The sequence below is a fragment of the Manduca sexta genome, chromosome 28 (assembly GCF_014839805.1).
Source record: "Manduca sexta isolate Smith_Timp_Sample1 chromosome 28, JHU_Msex_v1.0, whole genome shotgun sequence".
Taxonomy (NCBI): Eukaryota; Metazoa; Arthropoda; class Insecta; order Lepidoptera; family Sphingidae; genus Manduca; species Manduca sexta.
The window spans coordinates 18,613,776-18,628,954 of record NC_051142.1 but is presented as its reverse complement, the minus strand read 5'-3'; the positions used below and the strand labels follow the sequence as shown (position 1 = coordinate 18,628,954).

The 15,179-nt window shown below is 34.7% G+C and overlaps 2 protein-coding genes across 7 annotated transcripts in view; one reads left to right on the top strand and one right to left on the bottom strand.

The window, feature by feature from the left end:
* The window catches only part of LOC115446421 (SID1 transmembrane family member 1), a 37,736-nt gene extending 32,768 nt beyond the window's left edge, over window positions 1-4,968 (top strand). Inside the window, exons 27-29 of the mRNA XM_037444316.1 lie at window positions 532-657; window positions 1,234-1,312; window positions 1,641-4,968. Coding sequence (XP_037300213.1) covers window positions 532-657; window positions 1,234-1,312; window positions 1,641-1,817 — 382 coding nt within the window. The 3' untranslated portion in view covers window positions 1,818-4,968. The remainder of the gene's footprint in view (window positions 1-531; window positions 658-1,233; window positions 1,313-1,640) is intronic.
* Window positions 4,969-5,304: 336 nt separating this feature from the next.
* The window catches only part of LOC115446411 (GTPase-activating protein CdGAPr), a 71,488-nt gene continuing 61,613 nt past the window's right edge, over window positions 5,305-15,179 (bottom strand). For 5 of the 6 annotated variants that reach the window (XM_037444322.1, XM_037444321.1, XM_037444318.1 and 2 more), the window contains exons 24-26: window positions 13,938-14,012; window positions 10,835-12,736; window positions 5,305-10,185 (exon numbers count right to left, since the gene is read on the bottom strand). In XM_037444322.1, the coding sequence (XP_037300219.1) occupies window positions 10,107-10,185; window positions 10,835-12,736; window positions 13,938-14,012 (2,056 nt within the window). In that variant the 3' untranslated portion in view covers window positions 5,305-10,106. The remainder of the gene's footprint in view (window positions 10,186-10,834; window positions 12,737-13,937; window positions 14,013-15,179) is intronic. The other variant, XM_037444323.1, reaches the window with a different exon arrangement.

Here is a 15,179-nt window from a genome sequence, read left to right as displayed (position 1 = left end):
AGGTATAGGGTCGGCAGTTTCCTAGTTTTCTTTAACTTTGTTTATCTGACAGTGGACTGAAGTAAAGTATTTCAATATTAATAAATCATAGCACTCCATTCTATCTTACATTCACACTGTGAAGGGTTTCATGGCGAAAGCATTTAAAATCAATCTATTTTTATTATAGCATTGCTTTGCATATAACTAAGTAACGAACAAGACATAAGAAATTCAAGTCGACACTCCAACCCTAACAAATTTTGATTATACTTTTTATTATTACCTTAAAAATGATTGTTTCCGCCCCACTCTTATTCCACTCCAATGAAGAATCGCCACAACAGTACAGACATTTTTTTTGGAGCATTAATTGTCCAATAGAAACAAACTTGGCGAGAAGTGGGTGCCCTAATTGCACCTCTGACTTCGGGGATAAACATCTAATGGCTTCTATAGTCTTCTCTGTCATACCATACTAGACAAGATCGTCCATAGGCATATCAAGCTACATTCACACATATATCTATAATGTTGTACTGTGTGGTTCAGTGTTGCGCAACACTCGCGCGACTTCGCGTCACACTTGTTGCTCGTGTTGATGAGCAACCTGTTCCTCTACACGCTGTTCTACATCGTCATGAAGCTGCTGCACCGGGAGTCCATCCGCTGGTACAGGTAACGGGAATGTTATATTTGTGATTTTAAAAACGATAGAGTATATTGGAACCATCCCTTAATATTTGCAGATAATGAGTCAATCATATTTATAAAAAGAATTGGTTGTAAACCATATTAGAATAGTTCGTCTCCTAATAGCTGCATAAAAACATTGTATAGCGTTACACTATAATGAAGGTTAAACTGTAAACGTGGAATGGAACGAATTCATAGAAATTGTGTTACAATTAAAAATATAAAATTGTCCCTGCTTGGATTGGTTTATTAATTCTCATAATTGTGCATCATGATCATCTTTAAAATAAGCTGATTGGTCATTCCATATTTTTAGAATCATTAGTAAACAAAATATTGTGTAGTATAATTATATTGCCCATTTCAAAAAAAAAAATATTTGTGGTTGAATAAAAATAATTTGGGGGTTTTAAGGGGATTATTTATGTGTTAAGTAAGGAGACTATTTATTTAAAATATTGGGTGGTATATATCATTTTATATGCATATAAGAAAACCAATAATTATTTAGAATTGTACAATTGACTTGAAGTGTACTGAGCTGTTGTTCCGTTGCAGCTGGGTGTACATCGTGCTGACGTACGGCGTGTGGTTCGGCTCCAGCTACTTCTACCTCGACCAGAGCACAAACTGGGCGGTCAGATATACTACCTATGTCTAACTATGTTATACTTTTCGAAAATGTTTGATATTTGTCTAAAGTAAACTTTAGAGTATATTTGGAAGAATTTTGGTAATAGTCTAAATTTTGGATTAACGTATTGGTTAATTTTATCTTTAATTGGACCAATATTTTGTAATTTCCGGGCGACTGGTTTATGGGCGGTCGTATTGCTTACTATCAGGCGAACAGCAAACTTCTCTCTCGTCATTCAAAGCAATAAAAAAAACAAGATACGCTGGGATCAGCTAATTTAATACATACTTAGATGTATCTGTGTAAATGAAATATGTTTCCCTCGCAGCTGACTCCGGCGCAGTCTCGGCAGAACAACCGCGTGTGCTCGCTGCTGCAGCTGTACGACTCGCACGACATCTGGCACTTCCTCTCCTCCACGGCGATGTTCTTCTCGTTCAACATGTACCTCACCATCGACGACAACCTCTCAACCGTCTCCAGGGAACACATCATGGTCTTCTAGAGGGTGGACCTAGAAATATGGACCGTGCCCTGCGTTGTGCGGGATTTTTTCTACGTTAACATAGCTACACAGATTTTTTTGTACATTAGTGTGTAGCTATGGTAATGTGCAAAAAACCCACGCGGTAGTATGCTCAAGTTGTTTGCCGACTATTATTATACTAATAAATATATACGTCTGTCACAGTTGTACAGCGTTTCATCTTGCTTTGTCGAGTGACATTTAACGTCAGAGGAAGCGAGACAAAACATAGTGTAACTGACAGATGTATACAATGTTTATTACTAACGAAGTATATATATAACAGGTCGGTATTACGCTCTACTGGCGAGGTTTATCTCGTTACTCGGTATTCTGATATTCCACCTACCGTCAGGCGCAGCGCTATCTCTATACGTATTATCATTGTCAGCTACATGAAGTCCACTGCTCACCATACAAACCTGCATCCAACATATTTCTGAGAACTTTATCAGGTCGTCTGCCCACCTTTCAATTTGACGTCCAACGCTGCGTGTGGACCTATGTTTATGTTACAAAAAAAAAAAGGATGGATATGTTGTGGATTCATCGAGTCGCGTTCCTGGAGAAATGCAAATAGCTTGGGCGGTCTAGACCCAACATAAAATCGTTCTGGCTTACTCCAGAATTCTACAAATTATTGTTAACATATGTTTGTCTCTCTATTTTTTCAAATCAAGTGTGATTATAAAAAAAATATTTTTAATTACTTAATAGACATCGCTGGCTCACTATTACAAGTATCTAATTGTTATAATTAATGTGCAAATTGAATTAACTATATATGTATATTTTGATTGTAAGCCTTTTTTAGTAAATTTTTTTAATAATCCCTAAAGATGAATAAAGAGGGTACCATGAATTAATGTTATGAAATTTTTACCATGAAAATTTTTAATCTCATTTTTGCAACATAAGTAAAAATGAATATAGGACCTTAGTACTGAGCCAGCGATATTAATTCTACTTGAAAGACTTTTCCGTTTTGAGTAACCTACACTGTATTTCTATCAATAGTTGTGGCCGAAATTAATAATCATAGATCGATATCTCAGAATCGAGTGGGAAAATAGACCAATTAGAATGCAGTTTGATCGCAGCACTCACATATTACTCATTTTGATTGGTTTATTTTAACGATCGATCTGAAGCTACTAAATAGTTATATGCTTGCAATACGTCATAATATTTTAGGGTGAATTCTATATAGAGGTTTTAGTTGTTAATGTAAAATTAGATCACAGAGATTAAGAAAAGCTTTATGAATCTAAATAACTTGCAGACAATGAAAACAATTTTATTTGCGTATTTTTATGAACTGTTTATTTATAAGAGGACACTTCACTGTGTAGTAAGGTATGGTACTAATTTCTTGTGACAACATTAACTTTAATACGAAAAAGCAAAAGTGATCCCCTCCCCCAAATATGCAAATCCCCTCCTAAAATATAGGTTTTATTTTCCTTTAACCTATAACATCAGTGTATGACCCACCACAGTGCATATCCTGTTCAGGTGAAAATTGTTTGTCCTTAGTGAAATTCTTGTGTACTAAATAATTGTTCATAAAGTTCTTATGAAAATTTTAGTCAAATATCATCTATTTAATGTCTGCAAGCTCTTATGCGTGATTTTATGAACTCACTATTAAAATATAAATAATAATTTAAAAATGCTATCTTGTGATTTTAATGTAAGTATAATAAGATGTTTATTTTATTTAAATTTTGTCTGTATAAAGTAACAGTTTATTTTGATTACGAATTTAACATGAATGTCTAAGTTTTGTTTTAAATAATATTTAAACACAAATGCATTGGTTTTAAAGACGGTCTCGAATGGAGACGGTGATAATGTTAGTATTAGAATAGAATAACACAAAATATAAACAGTGTAGATACGACAGACCATAAAAATTTACGCCACTACGTGGGATAATTAATATCTTGCGTCGTAATCTCTAAATGTAAATAATTAAGTCACCGAGCAATTCAAACTCAAATTATTATACCTAAAATTGATATTTAAATTTTCTTTAAGTCACAAAGTTTTCTATTCGAGCCTATTTCACCATATCTCAGTAAATGTTTCTCGTTAAATCACTTTACTGGTAGTACTGACTGGTGGTAGGTCTCTCATATGTGAGAGTCCGCCTAGGTAGATACCACCGCAATGTCTATTTCCGCCGCCAAGCAGCAGTATGTAGTCATTGTTGTGTTCCGGTTTGAAGGAAATTGTAGCCAGTGTAACTACTAGACATAATAAGACTTAACATCTCATGTCTTAGGATGGCTAGCGCAATGGAATACCAAACAAAACTTTGTAATTCATGGTGTTGGATGGTGTTTTTACTGTTTATGGGCGATCGTATCGCTTACCATCAGGCGAACGGCAAGCTCGTCTCCTCATACAAAGAAATAAAAATAAAATAAAAAATATAAGTCGATTTAATACAAAAGTGACGCTTTCAACAACGGTGCCAAATAAATGAGTATTATATTCATTTGGCTGTCTAATATGTTTGGCGAATAAAATTTGCTTGAGAATAGTGAAACGGGCCTGATATGTTTTTTTTAATTTATTTCGAATGTATTGTTTTGTAGTCCCGTAAGATTATAGCTTTAAGGATGTAGTATTTAGAGGTGGACACTGTGATCTTGCCTTGCTGTGAAAAGATATTTCAGGCGTTACAGCGTCTGGACTCATGATCTTTGATTTTATTTCGAATTTAGACAAAGTATAAATTTTGTGTTTAAGGTGCTATGATTAGTTAAGCAGGTATTGCATTTGCGTTAAAAATAAATAATAAAAAACACAAAATACTTTGTAAATACACCCAAAGTACAGTATTCAGTAGTGCAGTAAACCAGCACGCTACACACATTGTCAAATTATTATAATATAGATTCAACGTGTTATCTCTTATAAAATATAGCATATTTTTGCGTACACGTATGTTTATTTAAGAACACCAATATTTTGATCAGTTATAAGAATGATAGTTTTCCACGACTATAAATATATTTACACACACAAACTATCGTGTTGTTTGTTTGTTGTTGAATGACTGTAGTAAGTATAAGTATTTAATACTTATGTAATTTGCCGTGTAAATACACTTTTTATAATATTTGTGTTTTATTTGTTCATAAACGCCTTGAACATTTGTACCGTAACACATATTGTAGTGTTATAATACAATATGTTTACACGGAGTAAATTTTGACACACCCATACACACGCTCCTTAACTTTCAAGGGTAGGCAGAGGCGCTACTAGTGTAACTACTACGAATAAATATGGCAATAATATAACAGGTAAGTTTCGTAAAACATTTTGTAAGTCAAAGCAAATCTAAATGTCTATTCACTGAACAACTATATTAATATACTAATTCTTTTAAGAACCATATCAGTTCCATTCTGCTGCAGTTTATTAATCATGTGCAAAGATAATTAAACAAACCTTTAGTTCATAATACCTTTTTATTTTGTATATCATTTCCATTCCTTCATACGTCGTCTACAAGCTTATAAATATTGTATATTTTACACAAAAAATCATACAGGGCCGCAGTCGCGCGTCACATTGACATATACCCCCCATGTTATATTGCCGAACCTTGCACATTGCCAACTATTTTGTGCAAGTGACGCGACTTCAGCCGGCGCAGCTCTCATAACTGGAGAAGCTTAAAGCTCGGTTGTTTTTACATTTAATAGTAACTGCTCAGGACCGAATCGGGCGATTATTTACCACTACGTTTATGTATATAATTAAAGCCGTTTTTGAAGACTTGTATGTCGTTGCTTATTCACACTACAATTACCAGAGACAGTCGCTTGCATGAAGGATAAAACGAATTAATGTTTTATGTAGAGAATTCCGTCTAAAGTTTAATCACAACAGAGCTGTTAATGTCCTTGATCCTATCCTTTTTCTGACCACTTTTATCAATTCAGGTTAACGGAAAAGATACCTTTAAGCTCTTATCAACTTTTTTTTGTTTCGAAGTTAATTTCATCAATCATACAATAAAACTGTCAACGCTTATCAACAATGTAATTAGTCCAATATACAAATCCTCTACTTACTGTTACAATATCGAAAGCACATATACAATTATAGAAAACGCTAAAAACTCAGGGCAAATCCGAAATACGAGTAACACATGAATGGGCCCCACAGCGATCGACCGAGTCCGGCCCTGGGCACGCGCGAATAACCATATAGTTTCTTAAACTTTTATATATTTTTCACTTACGCTTTATATGGGAAAGAGTGTGGGCGCACTTAGTAGAGATTGTGAAGGCACCTGAACCCTAAGTTAGTACACAATAACATTGTAGATGATGACCGTGAATATAGGCAGACTTGATAGATTATATCATATTGCCTATATTTTGAGATAACATTATAATTCACGCTATCAAAAGCATACTTTGAATTTCACGTACCTTACCGTTACTCAAAGTATGATTCGTTACAAAACAGATATGAATATTAAAAATCAAAAATGTATTCTTAAATTCCATATTCAAATCCATAGTTGTGATCGGCTCCTCTTTTGCCCCCCACATCCTAAGTACGCCCACGACAGAATAGAAGTAACGCTAATTAATATAGTCGTTTATACATTTTACAAAACGGAATTATTTTTTTATGTTTTTACAAAATTTTTATTTAGAAAATGGAAAAGTGTTTGGCGGTGTCACAGTCATATTTCACATTGATTTTTATGTTTATCTTCACAACGAAAAGACCAAAGCCGGCATAATTGTTGCAACGCAACGCCTATTGTTAGTCTATTGTGCTTAGTCCTAAAGGCCTTTGACAGGTCTGTCTGGAAATCTTTAGGGGAGTTTTATATTCTGCTGTGGACTTCATGTGACTGATGATGACTGTTTAGCACTTTGTCTTGCCAGAGTACAAAAACGAAAGTCTCCCAGACAGGTTTGTCTTACTAGATTTGATCTCGGAAAGGTCCACCAGCTCAAATGATATAGGTACACTCAGCCACAAAATTAGGTGAACAAATTGAAAATTTCAAACCAGCTTTAAACTTTTGTGTGCTATCAACAATCGTTTCGTCGTCACTAAATTCAACTTCAAAATGTTCTTTATTTTAGATGAAAAAAAGAATATTTCAATTAAGTCAATGTGTAGTCAGAAGTCTGTGTTTCAAATTTCTTAATTTATTCAGCTACTTTAGTAACCGACTGTGCATACTTAGGAACATTTAAATTCTGTCTGACAATGAAACTAGTAGGAGTCAGTTTCGTATGACCAGTTTTTGATTTTGCATTTAGAATAAAAACTTCTTTCTGCTTTTTAACATATACTTGTGAAGAGAAACATATAAACGACACATTCGTAACAAGAATAATGGAAGTTATTTGGAATTTAAAATACGTGACGCTAGTTGTTACCAGGTTTTGTAAAATACAAAGTTATTATAGCCAGTATAAGGTTCATTTTACATTACATACACAAGAGGTCGCTGGCGTATACATGAGCGATACCTCAGAACTTTAAAATACAACATTATGGCACTGTATCCGATATCTTGAAGAAATAGATGAATCTCGGACTACCCAGAAATTGGCTAAAACCACAATACTTCAATTTAAATGCAACAAAAAAACCTGGTAACAACTACATTTAATTATTTGGAATATAAAAGCATATTGTTTCTATACATTAGAGTCATTAGATAAATACAGGAAGAATAAGACAAAAGTAACTGCAAACAATTAGCTCCATTCTCATAATACCTTGTCTGTTGATTTCTTCAAATAAATTAACGGCACGAATCATGAGCACAGGTAAACAGCGGGGCGAGCTCGCGAATATACAAATTGAACCAAGGTGTATGGACATCGAGCATCGAGCGAGAAACCAGTCACGCTGCACATCGACGCTTCGGACAACAAACCGACCAATCCCGAGTGTGCTCACGACTCGTGTCTCTGCACAATCGATTATTGTAAAGGTAGATAATTGTTTACATTTACTCCTTAACTTGTACGATATAGTGGTCAGAACTTGTACGAGCAAAGTCGCGCTCGAAGCCTATATTATATTTAATAGTCGCTGCTCGGTTACACGCGGCTACAGATTCATTATATGTTATTGGAGACGCTATTTCGTTTTAAATATTTTTCGCGGTTGTTTCAAGTACCGACATTTTTGATCCCCTTTTCGTACGCCGAGGCGTTATATTAACAGTCGCAGTGCATCCAGACATACTATAAATACCTGCAGATCAAACTACTATCGACAATTGCGTTTATGGTTTACTTGATTGCAAATAATAAAAACCAATTATTCACCAACTACAGTTGGTTCCTTTTAGGCTTTTAAGACCAAAAATGTCGGCACCAAAACCAATAGACAAAAAGCAAAAAAAATGTCTATACAATTCCATAACGAGTGTCTACATTATCCATAAATACCGTTTACAAAAATATAGATAATAAATGCATTTTTATTACATTTTTTTTAATTTATGGCAACAATCGAATAGAGAACACGTATAGATGTCGCTAGTAGATCTTATTCCAAGGCATAAGGTGTAACAAAAAAACTGGAGATTCATAACATTTTTTTTGTGAAACTTTACAAACAAAATGGCGATGTACGCAGCGTATTTAAATATGAAAACGTAGAAAAACACAACCTATAAAAAGTAAAACGTCATAGTTATCAGAAAGACGTTGCTTTTTAATAACAACAAAAAAATCAATACAATTACGAGTCAGGGCTAACCTAGACATAACATAACAGCTGCCAAAACCACATACACACGCCATATTGATGTCAAAGTTCAACAAAAACTATACATATTGAGAAAATTAATATTTAATAATACTCGTTTAATGGTGTGATGTTAGATATTGGGAGCAATGTCACGGTACTATACAGACATTAGACTTTCTCTGACAAGTCCGAATTACCCATTTGTCTGCAGCATACAATTCTCTCCTGAGGTAGCCACTGCCTCAGCAAAGCGACGTGAATAACAGCTACGCTGTCAAATTATATTTTTATCCTCAATAATTTTCCAAGTCTATTGTCTCTGTAATGTAATACAGTGGTTTTCAAAATTAACTACGCCCTCTGAGAATTCCTTAGACCTACAAATTCTCTTTTACAATTTGTACAGTTCTTGTACATTTTTATATAAATTTAATATTTATTCAACAAAATTTGTGACCAATAATTTGAGTATAAAATATGTCGATGTTTCAAATGGCATAGTGAATATCCTCACCACAGAACTTTGCCTACATAATTTTCTTTCCTATCTAAAAGAAACAAACTTGAAACACTAGCTAATATTTGATTTACTCAAACTTACTAAGTCTTGCCCCCTATAACACTCTTGTAAGGGCGTTACCTTTGAGAACCACTGTCCGTGACAATGCGCATATTAAGAATACGCAATAGTATTAATAAATAATTTAACGTAACAAATTCTTACATATAGAGGAAAACACTCGTGCAGTCGCGGACTGAGTCTCACTAGTCGTAGATTCATTAAATAAAATAATGACATGTTTTGAGATTCGTCTAAATTCAGTTCGCTTTTGAAAAATATTATAATCCTCTTAAACTTTAACAGTGTAATTTTTTTTTTTTTAAATTTTTACGAGGTTTTTTAACAAATATTTTAAGATCTTTTTTTATTCAATTTTATATCTTGCAATTTCAGTAAAAAATTAAACAAACTAATGTTTTCTTTCAACAATCATAAACAAACTATCACCTTAGTCCGAGACTGCACGCCAGCATTTTCAGGCACAACTTAATATTTCTTTTTCATAATACAAAGCATTTTACAATTAAGTTTAAATTATACAATAACAATTACAAAACGACTTCTTGCATGTTTTATGGCGTGGTTTTGAATTAATGTATTTGTGAATTAAAAATAATTTAGGCTGTATTATGCCCCAAAAAATACGACAATAATTTGAGACGATAAAATGTTTTCTTTGTATAATTAATTAAATATTCGATATTTCTAAAATGCACTATGTATATTAATTTAGACCTGGTGCATTTTTTTCTAGTTCATTGTCTAATGACTGCCTTAGTTTTTTTATATGACAATCCACACAAAAAACACACACTGTATATAAAACATTGTACAATAATTCACTACAAACTCAACGTAATTATTCCACGCCGCAAACATACCAAAACCACACCACCCAACATGTATGTTAAATTATAAATTTAATTAAAATAAAAATAAACGCGTTGTCAACCCGTGTGTTGTGTTTTTTGTTCAAATATGGCGGTCATGTCGCGTATGTTGTACGATGGTGACGATTTCTCCTTTCTGGAAATAGTTTTCTTATGATATATTTCATTTATAGGACTATAAAGATAGTTCAGAGTTTTGTCTGAAAGCGATATGTTCTAAGTTTTTCCTAATTTGATGTAAATTTAAAAATATTGCGATTTTAAATAATGTTAGGCAAATGAATTGTTCAATTTTATTTGTGGTGCAAATTATTCAATTATAATGTTTCTGTTGTAGAATATATCAACAATTTGTCAAAAAGGAAAAGCATTTTAAAGTATTAAATAATAAATGTTTACTTTATTGCGTTTGTATTTTTTATATGAATGTCTAACATACTGCCGCTTTCATACAAACTCTTTGAATCACAGTAATATTTACAAACAGAAATGTTAGTAGTATTTTAATCATTAAATTTAGAAAAAATGGTTACGTTCAATTCCAATTAAAAACATTGTAACGCCAATCAAACAAATATAAAAAAAATAAAAATAGATTGAGGTAGTACAGGCCTTTAAAATTTATGCATTTTTAAAATTTATTAATTAATTTTATCCTTGAAACATAGAAGGTAAAAAAAAAATGATCTTAAAATGTACCAGTTTTTAAAATATGTGTAATAATTTAAGCTTTGATCATTTTAATACAAACATACCGTATAACCTCAAACTTAGTGGAAACTTACCTCTCACTGTCTCTCAACTCGACGCTCGGTTCCCCTTTCTCAGGACTAGTGGGGGACGCTATAGTGTCCAAATTGTTGGCACTTTTGGCCACAGAAAACCTCATCCTTTGTCCGAGGTCCACTGTATTTCTCCGTTCAAACTTAGGCAGGTCATTCAACCTCTCACAATCGCCTTTATCGTCTAAATCTTTCTTTATCTTAATCCTAGTCAATTGCTCTGGATTACTTCTGAACGATTGGGAACTGTATTTCTCTCGTAAGAAGTTCCTTCTTTCTTCTTTGTATTTCTCTATCCTTTCTCTGCTTAGTTTCTTTTCTGTGTCAACGCTGATTAAGCTTTTGATGTCTGTGGGTCGTTTTTCATTAAATCTTTGTATTAACGATATCTTGTTTTCACTTGTAGGTGTTACACTATTTTTAGATTCATTGTCCGCCATATTTAGATTCAAATCTAACAATTTAGTCGTTCTTTTAACGTCTCTGACTTCGAGACTTTTCCTCCTGTCTACATAGTTCTTTTCATGACCAAATTCTTTAACGAAAGCGCTTTCGTCCAGCGAACGCGCGTTGCTAGAACTCCTAGCTAGTTTAACTTTCGAATCTTTGGCATCTTCTTTCCTCCTGTCTTCTTTCCTTTCCAGACTTGGATATTTAATTTCGGCTTTAAACTTTTCGAATGTGAACGGTGGTTTCTGTTCAGTAGGACTTTCAAACCTAATCGCTAGTTCACGAACATTCAAATTCTTTTTTATAACATTTCCGTTGTCCTTCTCCACGGAATCCGGTTCTTTATTATCGACTTCAGTAATTTCTAGTTTCTTGTCACATAATTTGAGCTCCACATTAATATTTTCGTAGTCGTTGTGCCTATCAAATTTAACGTTTTCGTAATGACTTTGTTCGTCTTCGTATTGACATTCCGTTTCTGGAGAATCGAAAATCAGTGCGTTGACCTCTTCTATGCTCTTTTTAAAGAATTTCACTTGGCTGTAAACGTCTACTGGATCTTCGAACCTCTCTGTAGGAGTTTCTAATATAATGAGATCATCGTTAAAATGCTCAGGTTGGCATGCCTGTTGCGTTGGCAGACTTGCATCCGTTTCCGGCACACTCGCCTCCTCTACTATAGACAAGTTTTTCTCTAAATCTATGTCTTCGTAGACCGAATCTCTGTCGTTTGTGGGCGTGTTATTTCCGTCTATGCCTTCAAACTCGTTTTTGGTTTTGGTAGGAGATCTAAATGTGATGCTTATGGTAGATTTCAATGGGCTTTTTAAAGGAGATCCTGGAGAGCTTTTGCTGGTGCTTGAAGATTGTAAATTAATATAATTGGGTCTTGTAAACCCGTAGCATTCATACAATTCATCTTGCTTAGAGCTTACATTCGAGTAACTTGAAGAACTCTCATGCGACGACGTCATCACTTTAATGACGTCATTGGCCCTCTTCTCCTGGTCGGAGTTCGACGACGTCGACACAGCCGACAATCTGTTTAAATTATAGCTTCCGGAATGCACAGGACTTGGATCCAAACTGTTCTCGTAAACTTTGGACTCAAAATCCGTGGCCTTCAGTTCACATTTGAGGCACGTCTCCTTATCGCAGCTGACGCAAACGTCATTTTTAATCTGTATCGTTTGTTTGTTACTCTCGCTGACTTCGGAGTCGCTTTCCAACGGATCGTACACCGGAGTGGCCGGAGTCATCGGACTGGAGTTTATCGTGCTAGTCGTCAGATTACTCATAGAGTTGTTCTCAACCGGCCAATCGATTTTGATCAGTGTCGAGTGTCCGTCTTTTCCGTGCCAACTGAGTCGCGTCACGGCGACAGTCTTTTCATCGACCGGATGATGTACACCGCTGTATCGTGTCGACTTTGTCTTTCGCGGGGAGTTTCTCTCTCTGCAATGTTAGATGTGAAGCAAGCTTGAAAATTATTTTGGTTATTTTTGGACGGTGGTGTGTGTGCATGTATTTATGAAGTTTGTATGCGAATTTAATATTGATTGGGCTTTTTGCGATGGTATTGGTTGCATTACGGGTGCTATGTAAGATTATGCATTCGTTAGTTCTCAAAAAATGCTGTTTTGTAAAACTCAAAGCCGCAAAAAATCTTTGATTTGTTACAACGATACAAACATAATAAGGAAAATATCGAAGTAAGTAAACATATTTTTTATATTTTATAGTTTTTGTTAAACATTATTTGATTAACAATTTAAAACATCTAATATTTAGCTACAGTTACAAGTACACATCATTCATTGCCACGGACACACACACCATCGTGCACATAAAGTGACAGATTTTCTGCTCAAACGGAACATGTCAGACGAAATGAAAACTTACAACAACACATTCGTCATGAATTGTCTGTATTGTGCCCCTATATCATGGGACGGAACAAGGCTTACATGGGTACCCTGAATGCACCTCTGCCAGTCCTTCGGAGATGTAGGCGTAATGTGCATTTGTATTATTTTTGTGTCATAGTAATCTTTAGGCGAAGTCACTTTAATTATGGAGTCAACCGCCAAACTTCCTAGTTGGTAATAATATGGACACATAATATGTTTATATATCAAGATTTTTGGGTTTAATTTGATATTGTATTACTCAAATAAATACAATGACTTAATAGGAGTAGGTAGATAAAAGCAGCTAGGTTTCTGATGATAACGCAGCCAAAGTACTACAGACTCAACTTTACATAGGAATTGGAAATTGGGAGATGATTGGTCCTTTGGCAAACTTACAGTCTATAAAACACGCAGCAGCAAAACTGAAGATCTTCAGACAGGCTTATATACCAGCCTGGTCGAGCCGACACATGCATACTGAGTGTAGACAAAACACCATCACTCATACGCACGTTTGACGATTGACTGCTAAGTCTATTTTTAATTACGATTTATTGCAATAGACATATTTTAATAGCTATATAAAATTCATATAACAAAAGTTTAAAGTTCAGTCTTTTCATCCCAAGATATTAAATAAGTTCATATCGTGATTTTTTATGTTTATCAATACTACAATATTCTATAGACAATTCACAACGAATGTTTTTTAATATCAACCAAATGTTATGCACTTTACTCACCTCAGTTTGACGTTGTTCGCGGTGTTCTGGAAATCTGTCTGCGGCGCCATGGGGCTGTCGCGATCTTTGCATAATCTGTGGGAAATAGCACTATTTAGTATTAAGTTAGGCTCAAAAGAGCAACAAAACTGGCATAGCTCGATTTTCGTAATAATTTTTACCGCCTAAACAATCACTGCAAGTCGAATTCTATTAATTTTGAAGCTTGCAGGACTTGTGGAGAGCCATACTATGTATATATACGGGGTCATTTTGTAACCCTAGACTTAAATTTAACTGCGAGAAAGTCATCTTGAAAGAAGCAGTTTACTATAAGTTACTCTAACCTAAGGTCAAAAACAAAAAAGTAAAATTTTCAAACAAAATAAATATTCAAATAGTAATTTTATTTTTACACACCCTTTTGCCACTACTACTATACTAGAATTCGTCGGAGCGGCAACATCGCACACAGTCATTGATAATATTATGCTCACGCACACGAACAAGTGATATACACTCGGAGCGCAAGGGTAGTTCGTCGCACCGCGCGCGCCGCGCCGCAACCGAACAGCTGATGTCGGCGCTTTAACTACCTAGGGTTTTGTGTCGTGCCACATCACTCAATCAACAATTAGACCAGCAGCGACGACGCTACGCCGACGTTACAAAAAAGCCACATACCTAAACATCATTATCATCATCAGCCACATAAAGTCCACTGTTGAACATAGGCCTCCCCTAAATATTTCCAGACGGACCTGTCGAAAGCTGCCTGCATCCAATGTGTTCCCGCGACGTTTATCAAGTCGTCTGTCCACCTTGCAGGTGGACATCCAACCAACATAAACATCACGCATTAATCATCACATTTCATTACAATATTTTCTATGCTCAAACTATCATCATAAGCAAACGACACTAATCAAATAACCACAACTGCATATGTTAGGTACACATAACACATGATTTCCGTAATTTTAAAGTGGTTTCATTCTTTTAAATCAAAACACACACATTCTAATGTAGGTAGTTCATCCATTTTAGTAGATAAGTAGTTATAATAAATATGTTCAACGGTTAGATTTATAACACTCATAACAATAAAATATCATTCTGCAAGTCTGGCAATTCACACGAACAATTAATAACGAAGTTACAATCTTGATAATAATTAGGTAATGTGATAGTTTTAGGTAAAAATGTCGAGCGACGGGATGCGTCACGGCGCGACGTCCCAATAGGTATCTAACATGTTTTCAA